Genomic DNA, 20,619 nt, shown 5'->3' on the forward strand with positions numbered 1-20,619 from the left:
GGATAAAGATGTGGTACATATATACAATGGAATATTACTCAGCCATAAAACGGAATGAAATTGAGTCATTTGTTGAGACATGGATGGACCTAGAGACTGTCATACAGAGTGAAGTAAGTCAGAAAGAGAAAAACAAATATCGTATATTAACACATATACGTGGAACCTAGAAAAATGGTACAGATGAGCCGGTTTGCCGGGCAGAAGTTGAGACACAGATGTAGAGAACAAATGTATGGACACCAAGGGGGGAAAGATACGGGGGTGGGGTGGGGATGGTGGTGTGCTGAATTGGGCGATTGGGATTGACATGTATACATGTCTACTGATGTGTATAAAATTGATGAGTAATAAGAACCTGCTGTATAAAAAAATAAATAAAATAAAATTAAAAAATTTTAAAAAAATCAATAGTAAAAAATGAGTAAAGCTATGAATAAGCAATTCAAAGAACTGAAAAATCAAAAGGACCAACAAAAATATCAAAAGATGCTCAGCTTCACAAGTAGTTAGGAAAATAAAGAATTATAAGATGCTTTTAAAATTGATTTTATTGTCAAAGAAAACATGAGTGTTAGTGAGTTTGTGAGGGAAATAGTTACTCTCAGACTTTTATGACAGCAGTAAGAACTATATCAACATTTCTGGAAAATAATCTGGCATTATTTATTAAAATTAAAACACTATATATTATGTACAAGATATTCATTGCAATATTGTTCATAATTGAAGACTAGAGACAACACAGATGTCCAAAATGAAAACAGATATGGTTTCATATATCTATTGCTACAAAACAAACCACCTCAAACTTAGTGCCTCAAAACAATGTCATTTCTCACAATTCTATAGGTTGGCTGGGCCATTTCTTCGCTGTTTTCACCTCTGATTCCTCTGCAGGTGCATTCAGCTAAACAGTCAGCTGGGTTAGTAGGTCCATGATAGTCCACTTTCATGTCTGCTGGATTAATCCTTGGTTCTCTCACCCTCCTATAAGCTAGACCAGCTTCCTTACAGGGCAGCTACAGGAAAGCACTCTTTGAAGTCTTCTTAAGGACTAAGCTCCAGAACTCACACATCACATCCACCATATTCAGTGGCCGAAGCAAATCACAAGGCTAGACAAGACTCAAGAGATGGAGAAATAGATGGGAGAAGCAGCAAAGCCCCATGGCAAAGGGGAATGCATACCACTGTGGAAGGACTTTACGGTCGTTAATCATTCTACCACAGGTAGGTACTGTGTGTATATGTGTGTGTACTATATAGCTGTATATTTCATTATATATATGTATATTTGTAAATCTATAGTTTTATTCTAGCAATACTATATAGTTGTATATTTCATCACATATATGTATGTTTATAAATCCTGGAAATATGCTTAAAAATTAAGCATACTGAGCTATGCAAAGTAGTCAGCATGCTGGCTAAGGATGCAGGGCACTGAGGGCATGTCAGGAAGGCCAACACAGGTGTGGCCCAGAGGTGAGGATAACAGGGTGTTGTGTGCAGACAGGGAGTTGCACAGAGCTGTGGGCCCAGTGAGGGCTTATGGATCCACAAAGAGGCACAGGCCAACAGGCCCAGCAATCAACGAGGCAGGGTGTGGTAGGGAGAGATAAAGGGAGGTGATGGTCTATAGGCAGGGAGAATGGTAGCAAAACAATTGGACAAGTGATAACTATAATGAGACTAATGTGAAGCTAAGTTTCTTACCACCAGAGAAGGCATTAAAAACATGGAAAGGGCAAAGACTAGAAAGAACCCTGGGGTATTGGATTGGAATTGGAAGAATTAGGAACAAACTTCTGGTTTTATAACATGCACATAGATACAGAAATAATTATGGATGTATATTAGTACATTATACATATATGTATGTGTATACAAACCATACTTACATACTCACACATTTCCTAGTCCCTATAAGCAATGACACCCCAGTAGCAATGAGAAACTAAGCCCCTAAATCTTTGTTTTTAAACACCATATTTTACAAAAACAAATAACAATAACAAAAACCAAACAGGGCTCCTTGAAGAAATGGCTGATTCCAGGGCTAGACCAGGCAAAGTACAAGACGAACCAGGAACAGCATGTTCTGCCAGAAGTGCACAATGAATGAGATGGGAGCATGATAAATAGGCACAGGAGCCAGCTTGAAGGGGCTCCCACTGGCTAAATCAGGGACAACTTAAACAGCAAAATAAATAATGATAGTAACAAATCACAACACACTAAAATCAAAATCCACAAGTCCTTACTGATTTAATAAACAAATAGGGGAGAAAGAAAAGTTCTACCTTACAGTAAAATACCAACTAATACATGTAGAAGGAATAAAAAAAATAGAGAAATATAATTATAAAAGTAGTTAATTCAGGTGGGAGTCATCACTGATACCTACACTGAGGCTAGTGAGTAGAGGTTTGATAAGAATCAAGATGCATAATTTTGGAATACCTCTCCACAAATTTTGATCAAATACAAAAGGACACCAATATGATCCAGGTGTTAATCACCAGTAGCAGCATGATTTGACATCATATGCCTGTGGATGCAATGCACCGAGACAGGCACAGCCCCACTTCTGTGGTATTCCTGCTAGAAATGCAAGACTCGATTGGAGTCACGAGGAAATATCACATGGAACCTAGGCTCAGGGTGATCCTACAGAATGTACTACCTAAAACTGTCAAGGACATGAAAGATGGAGGAAAATGAGGCTGAAGAAGTCTGAAAAGACATGACAACTAAATACAACATGCATTCTTGGATAGGATCCTAGATCAAAAAAGAAAGAGATATTGTTGGGATAGTCGATGAAATATGAATAGGTTCCTTGGACTAGACAGTAGTGTTGTACCAATGCTTATCTTCCGACTTGGAGGGTTATATAAGAGAGTGCCTTGTTTTTGAGAAATAGACACTGTAGTATTTATGGGTGATGGAACACCATGCCTACAGCTTGCTCCAAAAGGTTCTGAAAAAGACTATGATAATGGGTACGTACCTATGTATTTATACACACATATACAAACATGTATGTAACATATATATGAAGACAGAAAGAGAGAGGACAGGCAATGGAAGAAATGCAGTAAAATATTAACAATGGTGGAATCTGAATGAAGGAGATAAAGGAGTTCTTTGTACTGTTCTGGCATCTCTTCTGTTAAGTTTTAAATTATTTCAAAATAGTTTTTAAAAATGTGATTATTAATATGTGATACAGAACATCTGGTGTTACAGCAAATGATAAGCAGCTACTGTCTGAGGCTAGGAGATAGAATGAAAACCCTGGCTTAATATGTTTATTTACATAACATTCCTTTACAATACCCTGAGGGGATACACAAACAGGAGGGCAATGTTTTATGCCTATTTGGCGTAAAGGCATCTCAATGTTTTTAAGTGAACTTTCCTTTCTCTTCATGGATTTTAAATAGGCATTTTACAGTTCAATGAGAAAAGGAATTCTGACTTATTCATCTCTGTGGTCCCAGTACCTAATGCGTTTATGATTTTGTCAGTTATGTCTTGAATAGGAATTCTATCCCCAATATTATTCCAATCAGAAAATACAGTGATCCTACCAAATGTAAAATAGATAGCTAGTGGGAAGCAGCTGCATAGCAGAGGGAGATCAGCTCGGTGCTTTGTAACCACCTAGAGGGGTGGGATAGGGATGGTGGGAGGGAGACGCAAGAGGGAGGGGATATGGGGATACATGTATACGTATAGTGGATTCACTTTGTTATACAGCAGAAACTAACACAACATTGTAAAGCAACTATACTCCAATAAAGATGTTAAAAAACAAAACAAACAGTGATCTAAGTACCAAGAATTCTGTTACACTTAAAGGGAAAAACTGTATATGTTAAGCTAAAATATATATGTCAGACTGAGGATCGAAAAATATCAAGGATTACCTTTCTTAGGAACTTGGAGGAGGAATAATTATATGCTCTACAGTACTAAAAACAAGAATGTATAACCAGAAGCAAAAGGCCTTAGTCTAAAGAGTGGCTAACTGTTGACAGTTTTTGGTTAAAACCAACCGAACAAACAAAACAGAATACAAATGAAACTTGGTGAAAAGAGCTGACAGTGGATGATCATCCTTTAAAAAATTTGAGAGGGTCTGAAAAACAATTAGATTGAACCATATCAAACTGCTGATAAAGCATATATCCTACTAATAGATGAGTAAGGTCAGTTTTAAATATGAAGGAATACATTTTCATTGCAGAAACCAAAACTCTCCAAGGCATCAGAGAATTGTCAAAATTGAACTGAGAATTTTAAAAGCTGAATAGGTTTCATGTAGCTCAATACTCTGTCCTTCCTGGAGAATACAAATATTTTTTAGTACATTTTCTAGGCTCTTGGTCCCACTAATTAACTAGAAGAAAAAAAAGTTATGCATGCTTGAAAATCTGCATTACAGTTAACCATAATTAACTTCAGAACTGTCTTTTCAAAGGTTTAAACAACAGCTGAAAATTACATTTTGATACTATATAATTCATCTGCTCTAGTAAATAAAAGATACTAATACCTTATGAAATTAGAACCTTTCTACTCAAAGCATTATTAACCTGATCTGACCAAGGAGGTGAAAGACTTATACACTAAGAACTATAAAACATTAATAATGGAAATTGAAGATGATTCAAAGAAATAGAAAGATATCGCATGCTCTTGGATTGGAAGAATTAATATTGTTAAAATGGCCATACTACCCAAAGCAATTTACAGGTTTAATGTGATCCTTATCAAATTATCCATGACATTTTTCACAGAACTAGAACAAATAATCCTAAAATTCCTATGGAACCATAAAAGGTCCAGAATTGCCAAAGCAATCCTGAAGAAAAAGAACAAAGCAGGAGGCCTAACTCTCCCAGACTTCCAACAATACTACAAAGCTACAGTAATCAAAACAGCATGGTATTGGCACAAAAAGACATATGGATCAATGGAACAGAAAAGAGAGCCCAGAAATAAACCCACACACCTACAGTCAATTAATCTTTGACAAAGGAGGCAAGAATATACAATGGGAAAAAGACAGTCTCTTCAGCAAGTGGTGCTGGGAAAGTTGGACTGCCGCATGCAAATCAATAAAATTAGAACATACCCTCTCACCATACACAAAAATAAACTCAAAATGGCTTAAAGACTTAAACATAAGACATGATACCATAAAACTCCCAGAAGAGCACATAGGCAAAACATTCTCTGACACACATAAATCATACCAATGTCTTCTTAGGTCAGTCTCCTAAGGCAATAGAAATAAAAACAAAAATAAACAAATGGGACCTAATCAAACTTACAAGCTTTTGCACAGCAAAGGAAACCATAAAAAAAACACAAAAAGACAACCTACAGAATGGGAGAAAATATTTGCAAAATGATGCAACCGACAAGGGCTTAATTTCCAAAAAATACGAACAGCTCATATAAGTCAACAACAAAAAAACAAACAACCCAATCCAAAAATGGGCAGAGGACCTAAATAGACATTTCTCCAAAGAAGAAATAGATGGCCAATAGGCACATGAAAAGATGCTCAACATTGCTAATTATCAGAGAAATGCAAATTAAAACTACAATGAGTTACCATCTCACACCAGTCAAAATGGCCATCATTAAAAAGTCTACAAATAACAAATGCTGGAGAGAGTGTGCAGAAAACGGAACCCTCCTACACTGTTGGTGGCAATGTAAGTTGTTGCAACCACTGTGGAAAACAGTATGGAGGAGCCTCAGAAAACTAAAAATAGAATTACCATATGATCTAGCAATTCCACTCCCAGGCATATATCCAGACAAATCTATAATTCAAAAAGATACTTGCACCCCTATGTTCATAGGAGCACTATTTACAATAGTCAAGACATGGAAACAACCTAAATGTCCATCGACAGATGAATGGATAAAGAAGATGTGGTACATACATACAATGGAATACTAATGAGCCATAAAAAAGAAAATAATGCCATTTGCAGCAACATGGATGCAACTAGAGATTATCATACTAAGTGAAGTATATCAGAAAGAGAAAGTCAAATACCGTATGATATCATTTACGTGTGGAATCTATTGGGCTGGCCAAAAAGTTTGTTCGGTTTTTTCCATAAGATCTTACAGAAAAATCCGAATGAAGTTTTTGGCCAGCCCAATAAAATATGACACAAATGAACCTATCTATGAAACAGAAACAGAATCTCGGACATAGAGAAGAGACTGGTGGTTGCCAAGGGGCAGGGAATTAGGGGAGGTATGGAGAGGGAGGTTGGGGTTAGCAGATATAAGCTTTTATATAGAGAACAGATAAACAGCAAGGTCTTAGTGTATAGCACAGAGAGCTATATTCAATATCATATGATAAACCATAATGGAAAAGAATATTAAAAAAAAGGAAGTATATATATGTATAACGGAATCACATTGCTGTATAGCAGATATTAACACATTGTAAATCAACTATACTTCAATTAAAAAAATTTTTTTAAATCACCTACAGGAAAAAAAACAAAAACTGTTAAAAACTATATTACAAGTTCTTCCCCTTAATGAGAAATCTTAATGTCAAATCTTTTCTAGCATATAAGAAGTAAAACAACATTCATCATTACTATAAACCAGAATCTGTATGGGTTTTTTTTGTTTTTTTTTAAAGTCTGGTTGGGGGTCATGAATTAGGTTTTATTTCAGGCCCTTTGAGGGACAAGAGAAATGAAAGACTTTTTTAAAAAAATAAATTTATTTATTTTATTTATTTATTTTTGGCTGTGTTGGGTCTTCGTTGTTGCGCGGGGTTTCTCTAGTTGCAGTGAGCGGGGGTTACTCTTCATTGCGGTGCGCGGGCTTCTCATTGCCCTGGCTTCTCTTGTTGCAGAGCACTGGCTCTAGGCACGTGGGCTTCAGTAGTTGCAGCACGCGGACTCAGTAGTTGTGGCTCGAGGCCTCTAGAGCACAGGTTCAGTAAGTTGTAGCGCATGGGGCTTAGTTGCTCCACGGCATGTGGGATCTTCCCAGACCAGGGATCAAACCCGTGTCCCCTGCACTGGCAGGCGGATTCTCAATCACTGCCCCACCAGGGAAGCCCTGTGTGGTTTGTTTGTTTGTTTGTTTGTTTATTTATGGCTGTGTTGGGTCTTCGTTGCTGCACGCAGGCTTTCTCTAGTGCAGCGAGCGGGGGCTACTCTTCGTTGTGGTGCGCAGGCTTCTCACTGCCATGGCTTCTCTTGTTGCAGAGCACGGGCTCTAGGGCGTGCGGGCTTCAGTAGTTGTGGCGCACGGGCTTAGTTGCTCTGCGGCATGTGGCATCTTCCCAGACCAGGGCTCAAACTCGTGTCCCCTGCATTGGCAGCCAGGTTCTTATCCACTGTGCCACCAGGGAAGCCCCTCAGTGTGGTTTTTAAATGGAGATAAAATACTTCTTAGGACACTTCTAAGAATTAAATGAGATAATGTAATAACTAAATGCAGGGTAGCTAGTGTGAATTAAGTGCTCAATAAATGGTCTTTACTGTGTTAATTCTTATAGAAAGGATGTGAAACAACCCTGAAATACGGTCAAGTAACTTAAAAACCTACTAGAGATGTCTGTAAAGGCATATGGATAAAATCACAGTCAAATATCTAGACTGGCAAATTCAGGGAGGAAAAGAATCTTAACTTATTTATCCTTGTAGTTCCAGAATCTAACATAGTGCCTGGTACACAGAGTAGGCATTCAATAAAGTTTACTGAAATGAAGTGAGTATGAAAGTAAGTTATCTGGAAAAGAAAAAAAAAAGAGGTAATCTGAGGTTGTCTGAAAAATAAACGTAAAGAGTCACCAAATTACTATTCCCTAAGCAAATCACACTTTGAGAAAGAAAACAAAATACCTAAGCCTTTTTAGAACCATGCACAGAAAATCCTCTCAGACTGGTCTTTTTAATAATGACTGAGTCACTCTCAAATCTGTTTTGGCAAATGTGTCATATATAAAGTTCAATATTAGAGAGAAGGATTTTTAAATTTCATCTAAATAAATGTTCATACCCGAAGAGGTAAGAAGTATCCAAAACACTGAGGAATCTTTCCTAACTTCCATTCAAGAAGAATCAGACTTAATTCATAGTTCTTCCATCTATTTATACATGAAAATTAGCTTGAGCTTTTACCTACAAGTTGTAAATACACATATTTCACTTTCACACGTTCAAGTGCACCCCAGAAAAAGAAAAGGAAAGAAAGAAAACCAACCCTCTCAAAAGTGGGCAGTGCTATAGGAGTATAAAAGAGTAGCAAACAAAACTTCTCTCCCATGTCTCAGCAGCCACCTGATAGAGCCCACACTTACGGCACGGTCTGCATGGTTTCAGAACACTTTCATATTGAAAACTCAAAATTCCCAGTGCAATGGGCAAGGGAAAAAGCATAAAGTGAAAATACAGTCCTATCTTTTCCACCCTACGTCCAAGAATAATAGGGGTCAATTTACTGTTTCTAAAAAGGACCTTTTCAAGTTATTGCCCATCACATCACTACAGCACCCACTCTTCTTATTTGCAAACTGATCAATTTTACGAAAAGCAAAAACCACACCCTTAATAATACATTCAACTCTGTGCAATGCTTGGCTTCTGACACAAGCCGGTAAAGTACAATTCCAGAGAGACAGCTGGAGATACATCTTTTAAGCCTAGTTCAAACTAAAATCTGTGAACAGTGTGCAGTTACAAATCAAATAATAACCTCAAATCAACTGCTAGAAGAAGGTTTTGAAAACAAAAAAATCATTATTAAACACATTTACCTTTCTTAACAAAATGACGTTTTCTGAAAAAAATAACCAAAGCTACCAGTCTACACTACAGAGTAATTTAGAGAACAATAACAAAGAACCTGTAGTTCACAAAGGAAAATCATTCTTAAATTATCATTTGCTTACTACAGTACCTGGAAAAGTACAAAATGCATGAAGTCAACTAAGAACTATTGTCCAGTCACTGACAGCATTACAGTTACTTTTTAGTCTAATTTCTGGAAAGTTCTGCTGTGGCAGTTTAAAAAGGAAACCAAATTTTAACGAGAAAAAAATGCCTAGTTGCAAATCTGGAAATACACATTGAAGATATTCACGGTTAATTTTTTTTTTTTTTTTAACTAAGAAGCAGGAAGGTGACAGGCACAAAGGTGTGTAACATCTGTAGATGGTTGAGCCAAATCAATTTTAAAAGAAAGGTCTCTATGGAATTAAGGATTTAAGATAATATCTTGACAAATATAATCTGACGTGATCAAAAATCACTTTAGTTTTTTTAACCACTAACAAAGCAAAAACTTCCAATGCAAAGATTTTCACATCATACACACACACACTTTAAATTAAGAATTAAATGTAAATTCAACACACTAAAAAATTATCTAAAGGTATCCAAAACACATTTGAAACATCAGACTTTTGTTTTCACATTGATTTCTCAGACCTCCTAGTAAGTCTCCCCCGGAATGGGTCTTCATTTCAATACAAGGTTGTTCAATATGCCACTTCGTGTGAATAGAGCTTGTGAGACATCCTCAAAACCTCCTCGGGAGATCTTAATTACAGCTCTAATTCCAGTTTCCTGCGACTCAAACAGCAACGTAGAGAAAACAGCTTATACACAGGAAGGGAGAGGAATGAAGGTCCAGAGGAAAGGCCCATTCTTTTGTGGTGGCAGAAGCTGCAAAAATAAAGGTTCCCTAGAGCAATGTGCCCCTATCCCCACCCATTATAGCCCTTCACTTTCATCCATCCACCCGCTCAAGACTCTCGAGCTCTCGAGAAGAGCCGAACCCGTGGCTTTCCACGTCTCAAAGAATGGGCGGGGGAAGCTGTGAGGTCCGGGGTACAAACAGAAAAAAAGGGAGGACACAGATCCTTTGAGGACAGAGGGACAAGGAGATGCATCCAGATGGTGAGGATGGGACGTGCTACCGAAACACAGAGGCTTGCAAATTCGCTGGGAGAAGAGCTCCCAATGGGTCAGACAGAGGATGTTGCCTGTTCAGGAATAGGGACACAACAATCCTCCACAAATGAAGGGAGGCATATTTGTAGGAGTCCCGGGAGAGCGTAAACTCGGTAGCGCTGAACTCGGAGCCGAAAATAGGCTGAGACAGCCTCAAAAAGACCGGTACGGCGAAGCTGAGACTTACGGTTACTTCCCGGGCTGAGGGTAAGGGTCGGATGGACTCCGCCGCTCTGCAGTTCTGCCGCCCCTGCCTCCCGCGCCGAGCCGGTGTTCTCAGGTACTCCCTGCGCCCCACCCACCCGGGCGGACGCCCCTCCTCGCCCTGCGCCCCCTCCTCGCCGACCCCGGTGCGCCCGCCGGGCAAAGGCTGCCGGGGCCGAGGGTGCGCCCTGGAGGCCCGCGGGAAACTCAGCGAGAGCTGGAAGCGCCTGCGGCGAGGCTCAGACTGGGCTGGCGCCCCCCATGCCTCTCCGGCCGCCGCGCCGCCTCACTCGCGGGAGGAGAAGAGGGGGCGGTGGCTCTTGCCTCCGCCTCGCGGTCAAATACGGCTCATGCTCCAGCCTGGCACGCGCGTGCAGCCCGGGCGGCCCCCCTCCCCTCCCCCGCCTCCGGTTCAGCCGCTGGCGCGCCCACTGCCGCCACCACCCCAGTCCCCGAGCCGCCCGCCACCAGCCCCAGACAGCCCGCAGCCCCAGCGAGAAACAGCAGGAACGGCAGCAGCTCGGCAGCCGACCCGGAAGTTCTTCCACCACCAACCGCGAGGCTGCGAGGGGCGTGAACCCGGAAGCGATTTCCTCGCCCCGGTAGCATCAGGATGGAAAGCTAAGGCCTTTGCAGATCTGGAATCCCCTAGTTTGGGGAGGGGGTGAGGTGTGTGTGGCGCTGAGCTGAGAGAAGATGGAAGGCCAATAAAGAGACTGTGGACAAGAGGCTCTCCGAGTCCAGAGATCCGAGCTCTTGAGGCGCGAGGTGCGGAGCGCGGCCAAACACGTCGGGCGGCTTCTGGTGGCGACCGAGTGTTTTCCTGTCACAGGAAGTTGGGCCTGGCCGCTGGGAAAGTGAAGGGAAGGAGAAATGAGAAAGCGGTGACGGTCCCCCGCCCCCCAGGTGACTGTCCCACCCACTGAATTGAATGTAGCGGCCCGGGAGGTCCTCGGCCCCCCGCACGGGTGAGACGAGGAGGAGCACGTTTCAGACGCCAGCGAGAGAAACGGAAAGGTAGGAGGCCGAACTATCTCCATCCACATCTAGTTTTTCAGGCAAGGACTTTACTTCTTACAAAGACGCCAAAGACCCTTTTTGGGTGGCGGCTCTCGGTGCAGAGAGGCGTGCACGTCCTTTTCCGTTAGTGGACGCTGATGGGCGGTGGCGGAGGAAAAACCTCCTAGGCAGAGTGTTGATTTTTGTCATTTCAGGAAAAGCGATTCACAACTTGTCCTTGCAGCTCACCGCTCCTCTCTGTCCCTCTCTCCATCTTTTAAGGCTTTGGGCTTTACGTTCTTTGCTCATTTCTCCATGGTGTTTTTAGCTTCACCAGAAATCTTTGATCTAGCTGATCTGACTCAGGATCTCACCTCCATGATTCCCTTCTCACTCTTGGAGAGTTTTTGTGTCTTCAGTTTGCTTCCGAATGCTTCTCTCAGCATCATGTCTTTTAACTGCTTTGATGTCCTCATCTTATTTTGGGGGAAATGTCAAAAACTCAAAAATGTTTTCATAACAATCGAAAAACAAATAATTCATTCCATGATCTTTTCGACTTAAACCCGAGTTAATGTGTTAGTTGGTTTCCCCTTCGAACTGGGTTGAAGAACTACAGTAGCAGTTGATATAAAGCATATTTAGATATACTACGGATGATATCATGCTCCCCCAAATAACCTCCTTAAATATACTTGTAGGAATTCATTTGTTTCCCAATTCCACTATTACTTAGTTCCTTCTCTGTTAGCCAGATTTAGTATAATTGCATTCAGAAGTTATTTGAAGATTATTAAATATCTTAAATTACAGAATAGAATGTCACTTAACAGAAGAAAAGTACTTGAAAATTACAGATGGTACTTTTTGATACTACCTGATGATTGGTAGAACTGGTTGAAAGGACAAGGACAAAGCAAGCTGTGTTAGAAGTAGCACCAGTGACTATTTTCTATTCTGCTTTATTATTACTTTCTCTCTTTTTATTACTATAAACCAATTTGAGTGGCAAAAGGATGAAATTTTTAATGGTCAGCATATCCCTGTAGGGGTATTCTTACAGATATTTAGTTGCCATCACTTCTCTCTAATGTTACAATGCTTTAAAATATTAAATTGTTCCAGGAGAGTGGAGAAGTGGCAAGTAACTTAGCTACTCTACCTCAGTTTTCTTCTCCTGTAAAATGGAGATAATAATAATACCCACTTCATCAGGTTTGGGGAAGAATAAAATGAGTTAATGCATGTAAAGCACTTAGCACAGTGTCTAGCACATAATAAACATTATAGGTGTTAGCACTTATTCATATTATTTTAAAAGCATAATAACATGGGTTTTATTAGGTTGAGAAACATTGCTTAAGGATGGAGGAGAAGGGATCAGGAACATCCTACAGAACCCTAAGATAATGCTCCTTTTTTTGTTTTTATTCATGAAGTACACTTTCTGATCATTATTGGTAATTTCTATTAGCATGTACATTGTAAATCATCTTGTTAATTTTGACTTCTGGTAACTAAATTTACAATACCTATATTCATGTACTGAATCTTCTCTTTTTCTTCATTGCAAACTTTTAAAGTTTGTCCATCTGGGGAATTCCGTGGCGGTCCAGTGGTTTAGGACTCTGCCCTTTCATTGCCTAGGGCCCAGGTTCAATACCTGGTCAGGAGACTAAGATCCTGCAAGCCTTGCAGCACGGCCAAAATAAATAAATAAAGTTTGTCTATCTGTACTGTATATAGCAAATGTTTCTCATTAAAGACATTATTGGCAGTTTGTTCAACAGGACTGTTTTTAGTAAAGATGTTAACAAACCTCCCCCCATGGGGACTAAATGGCATCTGTTCACCCCATTTCTCCCCAGTCATAGTGACGAGAAATGCCCCTACAGATTTTCAAATGATCCCAGGTAGGTATCACTCCCAATTGAGAACCACTTCTACATATTTGTAAGGCCTTATTAGTCAGGCAGCATATTATCATTTATGCTTAAGCATTTTCCAGAAAATGCCACATATTTCCTATACTTAGTCACTTGAACCTTTATCTAAAATTCAGTCTAAACACATTACAAACTCTAGTTATAGCTTTTTCTGTTATTTTTAGCTCAAATTACCCTCTTCCAATCCTTTTGCATGTGTTTCTGCCTTAGCAGTTTTGCCTTCATATATTAGTAGCTTCTGTTCTATTCCTCACTTAAGCCTTTGTTTCCTTCTTTCATGTCACTGCAAGTATGTATATTTCAAACATTCAAGTATGAATATTTCTTGAAACTCAATTTTTAGAATCTTTGGGGTACATTAACATTAAATGGTGTAAAAACAAAATGCTATAACCCTCATGGTTTTTAAAAATTATATCACATTTGTTTATCTTTTAAAAATTGAGTGTACTGTGCAATACCAAATATTCTAGAGAAGTGATAAGTATTAACAAATAAAGCTTTTTGCTAATAGATGTTTTTTTAACATGAGTTGACCAGCACAGGAATTGATTTGCTTTAAATCGTGTTTAGAAAACTAAGAATTACTTGATTTCTCTGTTTCAGTGCTTAATAGAAAAAAGGGTTTCCGTAGTAGTGCCATATATGTTACAAAATGTATTCACAATGCAATGTCTTTCTTTTGGGGGCTGGCAGTCTTCAAGGAGGCATCCATACATTTCAAAATTTGTTGGATTTTATTATCTTGAAGTCATTGTTAATCTGAGGTGAAAAGTAATTGCTAAATAGAAATTCTGAGAAGAAAAAAGCCTCATCTTTTTCACTTAGTATAGAAAGTGCTGTTGTATGAGGTGGGTTTTAAGATGATCTTATGGAAAAACTGAACTGAAAAAAATTCCACAAGGTATAGAGTGAAAATGAATGTCTTCAAAACTTTTCACAAAATGAAATGTCTCAATCCTAATGTTTTCTGTAGTTTCTCTGTTGAGATATCTGTAGTTTCTCTGGATCTAAATCAGTGAAAATTTTTATAATCTAAAATAAAATTTTTATAATTTATAACTAAATTTTATAATTTAAAATAATTTATAAATTAAAATAATTTTTGTGCAATAATTTTAACGGTTCTTTTAATTTTAGGCTAACGTTTACTTAAAATGTCAAAAGTTACTGGATTTTAAAAACATTTCTTTTAAAGGAAATTTTCCAGTTATAAGGCAGTGGAAGGAAGTAAATTAAAGGCTTTTGTTATTACACAAGGAAGCAAATTAAAGATTTCAAAATGACTTTATTAATTGCATTGAGAAAACAGAATAAAGTCCTCTATCTCCTCTCAAAAGATATTCAAAACCTTTTTTGAAAATGAGCTCTTTTTTTTCTATGAGAGTTGGGGCAATAAGGAAATCATTAAATATGAACAGGTCATTTTAATGCCTAATGGACTTTAAAAAAAACTGAAGAAGGTTCATCTCACCATGGCCAGGAAAGCAGCTCCTTGCTTGATGTTCTTTTAGAAATTTACTGGCATATAAATGAGAGGAAGTTTTTTTAAAAAAAATAAATAAAATACATTCAATACAAAGAGGTGTATTTTAGTCTAGCCATGAAAAAAAATTTATAATAGCACTTAATGGAGAGATGGAACTATCAAACAACCGAGAGTGCTTGAACTTCAGTTACTTGTTGGAAATTGCCTAATGGAGACTTCAAATTAGTCTGGGGAAAAAAATGTGCATGTGTATGTATATTAAAATATATATATTATATATTTGGAAGAAAATTTTTGGATTATCTAGGGAATTGATAATGGAAGTGGGAAATATTCTTAAGTCGTCATCAGAAAGCTTTTATCAACTGACTAAATGTTTTTGAGTCTGTGATAGGTACCTCCAATGAAAATTATAAACTATCCTTTAGTTCATCCAAATGTCAGATATCAAAGTACTTTTTAAAGATTCTGGAAAGAATGTCAATGGCAGCTATCTATTTCTAGCTTCCAAACTATTAACAGTATGACATTCACTTGTGCAATTTATGGAAAATAAGTGGGTACTATTCTAAATTGCTAGTTCAAGCCATTTTTTACTTAGTATTTACAAGACATTTTATAATCATATCACCTTTTTTTAGGTCCAAAAGGCAGATTCTTATGCTGTTAGGACCTATGAAAGTATGTATCCCCATTTTAAAAAACAAAAATCTACCTTAAATAGAAAAGGAAAAAGGACAAGGTAATCTTAAATTATAAACAAAGGTTTTGAATGGTAAGATATAATCAGTCATCTCTGACTTGCTTTTTACTTAGTATATGTATTCTAAGATAGAAAAATCAACATTTTATTTTTTAAATTGTTTTTCAAAGTAGTTATGTGTCCTTTAATTTACTCTTTCAAGGGATTTCTTTGTTTTATAAAGCAATGGGAAATCCAGAAAACATAGAAGATGCGTACGTTGCTGTTATTCGGCCAAAGAATGCTGCCAGTCTCAATTCTCGGGAATACAGAGCTAAGTCATATGAAGTGAGAACGATTTACTAACATCTGATTTTCAACCATTGAATGTCATTCTCCATTATCATTTTCATTTACATATAAAGTAAAACCATAGCCTGTAAATTCTTGTTGATAACCTTGATCTTTACAAGCTAGAATTTACAGTTGTAGATCTGCCCATCATCATGTCTTTTCTGCTGCATGTGTTTTGACCATTTTTCTATTCATTGATATGGATAAATTATTAGATATTAAAAGTTACTTATTTGAGTTTTACTTATATAACTTACGAGAGTTTGGTTTTTAGTACGGTTTACGGAATGGCTCTCAAAAATTGAAAAAAAAAAATGCAAAATTCAGCTTATTCAAAATTCCAACCTAAATTTTGTTCTTGGTTGTTTTCCCAAAGAACTATTTTTAAAAGTTCATTAAAAAATATCTTTACCTTTAATTAAGTTTTAGGCAATTAAGTTACTTCTCTGTAGTCTTGAATACATATATTAGTAAACATGATTGAGGCTCCCGCCAAAACAAACCCAAAGCAGAATTGTTATCTTTTCTATGCAGCAGATTTCAAGCATCATAAAATACTTCTAATCTAATCTAACTTCAACTAACTTCTCTAGTATTTTGCTTTAATTGCTTTTTTAAGGTTAGTTATCTGAAACCTATTAAGGGATACTGTAGGGGTTCTGAGGAGACTGCTGCTTCAGCAGTGCTCTGGCTTACTGGTTCTCAGTCTTGGCTACACTGTTAAATCACCTGGGGAACTTTAAAATTTCCAGTACCAGGACCCCACTCCCCTGACATTCTGATTTAATAGGTCTGAGATGAAGCTGTACGTTGATACTGTTTTGAAAGTGTCCAGGTTATTCTTATATGCAGCTAGGGTTAAGAAAGACTGCTGGCTTATTATATTCTAGGACAAGTAAATTTTATTTTAAACACTCTCTTAATATTATTTTTCTCATCTAAGATTTTGTTGCATGAAGTTCCCATTGAAGGACAGAAAAAAAAGAGAAAGAAGGTTTTGTTGGAAACTAAACTTCAAGGCAACAGTGAAATAACACAAGGCATATTGGATTATGTAGTAGAAACCACCAAACCAATTTCTCCTGCAAACCAGGGTATTAGAGGTAAGAAACTTTTCTTTTTAACACAGTTGGCTTTAAATGCTTGTGGAGAAAGACATTTTAAAAAGTAGATTAAAATCAGTTTCTTTTTATGTTCCTTTTCATTTGAAAAACTTGAAAAAGACTCAGAAATTTCTAGGGTTTTTTTTTAAGGTGCAGCCAAGCCCCCTTCAGAAAGTAACTTAACAATTTTTTTTTAAGTTAAAAAATATTTTTGAAATGTTTAAATAATTTTAAGTAAAAAAAAATTGAAAATATTTAAATTGTGTTAATGATTTGTTCAAGAGAGAGAGGAAGCCAAGGGGCGGCTTGAAAATTAAAAGAAAGCACAAAATTACTTTTGTTAAACGTATATTTCCCTAGATAAGTATCTGTGAACTACTATGTTTGTTTCTCTACTCCAGGCCAAGAGAAAACTATAAACCTCTCTCCATAACTAAGTAACAGTTAAGATTTTGTGTATTAGAGCAAGTCCTATAAATTACCAGCCAGCAGAGGTTTTCTTCCCATTGCGTCACAAGAAGAAGATCATTTTCATAGAGCCAAAATGAATTGTAGAAGTATTCACCCTGAAAGGTTCAGGCCTCATTTAAAATATTAGATAATCTATAGCCTATGAAACTGATTAAACATTAATGATCAATTTTATCAGGCTGTGGCCTCACAAGAAGCATATAGCAGAAGTTACAGAAATTATATACTCTGTCCAGGATTCAGGCATTATAATTAAAAAGGTAAAGCTAATTTCAGTCAAACAGCAGTTGAAAACAGTTGTTGATAATGAGGTAAAGCATACCTCTCTGTGCCTACTTTTTGGTTTTTTAAAGCTTATTTAGTGTTTTTTTCTATTTGTTCATCTTTATAGAGATGAGCTGTCTAATTCATCTCTCACTAAAGAGACTATTTTTGTTGCAGAGATAAGGCTGAATCCTGTCATTTGATCTGTTGGTTATTTGGAATAGTTGTTCTCTAGAGATAGCTGAACTAAGCCTGTTTCATAACTTCTGGAGGTACCATTCACCATATTTACCTCCCCAACCGGTAACCTCCTCAATAGGGCCTGCAGGGTTTTTGTGGCTTGGGGCTCTAAGCATTGTAACTCGAGATTATAAGAAGTTCCTGCATAAATTTACAGATCTTTGATACACATTCTGAGTACTACAGAGAGAATCCCCTTTCCCTAATTATCAGATTGACTTTTTAAATAAAATGATCTAGAAATTGATCTTAGCTAAAAAGGGGGACTATCCCTTTGGGTGATCAAGGCAAGTGAAAGGCTCTTTTGGATGCCACAAATTTGTCAGCCTTTTCTACCTCTGTCTTGGACTTCTCTGATAAATTTTCATCCAGATTTGTTTTACTATCACTAAATTGTTATAGTTATCAGGATCTATTCTGAGATCAAATTACTGAGACAAAGTCTGAGCCCAAATCACATATTTGAGCTGAGATAGACAAGTCATAATTTGCTATGAATTAGCCAAACTCTACCACTTGGTTCATTTACCAAGAAGGGGGATACAAGTGATATCAGTGTTAACAAAAATATCCCCTGGCCCAGAGGGCTGGGTAGTTTTTTTTAGGAGAAGTTACAAGTGGATAGGCACCCTGAAACATGTCTAGCACAATTATGTCTTATATACTTAGACAGTAGAATGTACTAACACATTTTCAGGCAGCTTTTAATAAGAGAAATGAAAGTAAAGAAGTTTTACTTAACTAAATAGACAGTTGTATCAATGAACCATACCATACCTGACTATCCTATTCAACTGAGGTTTTCTAAAAGTGTGAAATATTTTTATAGAGTAATATGATTTCTTATATAAGTAGTAGTTGTGCCTTTTTGTGCAGTGCTATATATAGTTTATAAAGCACTACCACAATTACTTTTTAATGAAATTCTTAAATTGGCCCTGTGAGTTGGTATATCGTCATTTTTACATCTGTAAAATGGAAATGCAAACATAGGTTGTCACCTACAAAAATCATATTCCCATTAGTGGAGGAGTTAGGACTAGAACCTCATTTCCCAACTTGTAATCAGTGCTTTTCTTTCCCCGCATGACAGATCTCATAGTTACATATATAATTTGCAAAGTAGGCAATTAAACAATGGATCAGAACTGGATTTAGGGAAGCTGCAAGGCAGGAGAGATTAAGTGGGACAAGACCTCAAGCCAGACAAAAGAAATATTGCCTCTGAAATTTATTAGAATGTATCTAACACTTATATTTTGTACAAGTGTCTATTTTGTAAAAAATTGTTTGGGGGCTATAATAATAATGTGCCATAATAATCACAAATATTGACTCCAGCATTTTGTGAATGAATGAAGCTGCTTGAACTCATATTATCTACCTGTCCACAGAAGGCATCCAGCCAGGCATTCCTACCTGGGTCAATAACAAGGTTCTATTTCTTGGGGTGGGGAGATTGGAAAGGTTGATAAAAATTATGACAAAGGTATCCAGAATATAAAAGGTTTTAGAGTGAAAGACTTGTAGGTTATTATTTATAGCCCCCTTGCTGCCAAATCAGGAACAACAGACTAAGTATACGAATGGTGGTTACAATTCAGAACAATAGTTTATAGCCCAATCAGATTTTAATAAAAACTGAAATTGAGGGCGGTGGTTGAATATTAAATGAAGAGCTGCTAAACTTTAAGACGAGGGTGGAGGTTGAATATTAAATGAAGAGCTGCTAAACTTTAAGACTTTGCAGTTTATGTACACTACGCTTCTTGGCCAGCTTAGACTTTAGTGAAACTCTTACCATCTACATCCCAACTGAATGAAGTATATGCCTGGATGTGCTGCTGTTCAGCTGCTCTGTCAGTCCTTAGCAGGACGGTTTTCCTTGCTATGTATAGGAAGCTTCTCTTCTAGTGAGTCAGAACAGGGGATCTATTAGTTGACTGTCCACAGAATGATTTACATTATTATCAGAATTACCAGTTTTTATTAGTGCCCATAATAAAATTGACTTTTTATATTTCAGTTCCTCTTAATACTGCCTTTAAAATATTTTTTCTAATTCTCAAGGTAATATATAAGATTTTAAAAGGCCCATTATTTTTATCTTTACTGACTTAAAAAAAATGATTAGGAAAACGAGTGGTACTAATGAAGAAATTTCCTCTGGATGGGGAGAAGATGGGCAGAGAAGCGGCATTATTTATTGTTCCATCAGTTGTCAAAGGTAAAGTCTAAGTTTCACCTTATGAATCTTTGTGTACCTTAGGTGCTAAGTTAAAGTCTGTTGAGGAACTTAGGAATTTGGATTCATAGTTACTATTGTAATACTATTATAAAATACATGTTTTTAAGATAATGGAAGATGGAGAAATTTGTTACTTAAAAAGATGTTTTGATTTCAAAGTAATATTCAGGCTTCCAGACTGATCAGTAATGTTTTTGTTTCTGTTTTTAAAAGTAGAACAAAGAAGTGAGGAAGGAAGCCATAATCGAAACAAAAAGTTTTTAGCTTATAATGAGGGATTTTTCAGACTATGCTATATAGGTAGAATAGAAATAAAAATTTATGTATTTTGGAAAATTAACAGATTATGATCAGAACCTATCTTATATTTGGGAAAAGAAAGTGTCAGTAATAGTTCTAAAATACTCTTCCCAACAGTAGTGATAATATTTAAAGAACTTAGATCTAATATGAAAATTTAATTTGAGCTTTGACAAGGAATTTATCCTATTATCCTGGAATAATAGAAAACATATTGAGCTTCAGTGCAGACCTTGCAGCCCACTAATTTTGTGTTCTGGGCAAATCACCTCTTTAAGCCTCACCTCTTTATTT

At 37.2% G+C, this 20,619-nt stretch overlaps 2 protein-coding genes across 14 annotated transcripts in view; one reads left to right on the forward strand and one right to left on the reverse strand.

Moving 5' to 3' along the window:
- Positions 1-10,375, reverse strand: part of ANKIB1 (ankyrin repeat and IBR domain containing 1) — a 139,749-nt gene extending 129,374 nt beyond the window's left edge. For 5 of the 7 annotated variants that reach the window (XM_082471694.1, XM_082471692.1, XM_082471693.1 and 2 more), the window contains exon 1: positions 10,213-10,375. The gene's annotated coding sequence lies outside the window, so the exon portion shown is untranslated. Of the gene's footprint in view, positions 1-9,500; positions 9,864-10,212 lie in introns of those variants that run through there. The other 2 variants (XM_082471686.1, XM_082471689.1) reach the window with 2 other exon arrangements.
- A 447-nt stretch (positions 10,376-10,822) lies between these two features.
- KRIT1 (KRIT1 ankyrin repeat containing) overlaps positions 10,823-20,619 on the forward strand; it is a 44,579-nt gene continuing 34,782 nt past the window's right edge. For 3 of the 7 annotated variants that reach the window (XM_082471833.1, XM_082471829.1, XM_082471831.1), the window contains exons 1-4: positions 10,823-11,246; positions 15,569-15,693; positions 16,643-16,802; positions 19,912-20,004. In XM_082471833.1, coding sequence (XP_082327959.1) covers positions 15,592-15,693; positions 16,643-16,802; positions 19,912-20,004 — 355 coding nt within the window. In that variant the 5' untranslated portion in view covers positions 10,823-11,246; positions 15,569-15,591. The remainder of the gene's footprint in view (positions 11,247-15,568; positions 15,694-16,642; positions 16,803-19,911; positions 20,005-20,619) is intronic. The other 4 variants (XM_082471832.1, XM_082471835.1, XM_082471830.1 and 1 more) reach the window with 4 other exon arrangements.

This window comes from Balaenoptera physalus, assembly GCF_965194825.1.
Source record: "Balaenoptera physalus genome assembly, chromosome: 8".
Taxonomy (NCBI): domain Eukaryota; kingdom Metazoa; phylum Chordata; class Mammalia; order Artiodactyla; family Balaenopteridae; genus Balaenoptera; species Balaenoptera physalus.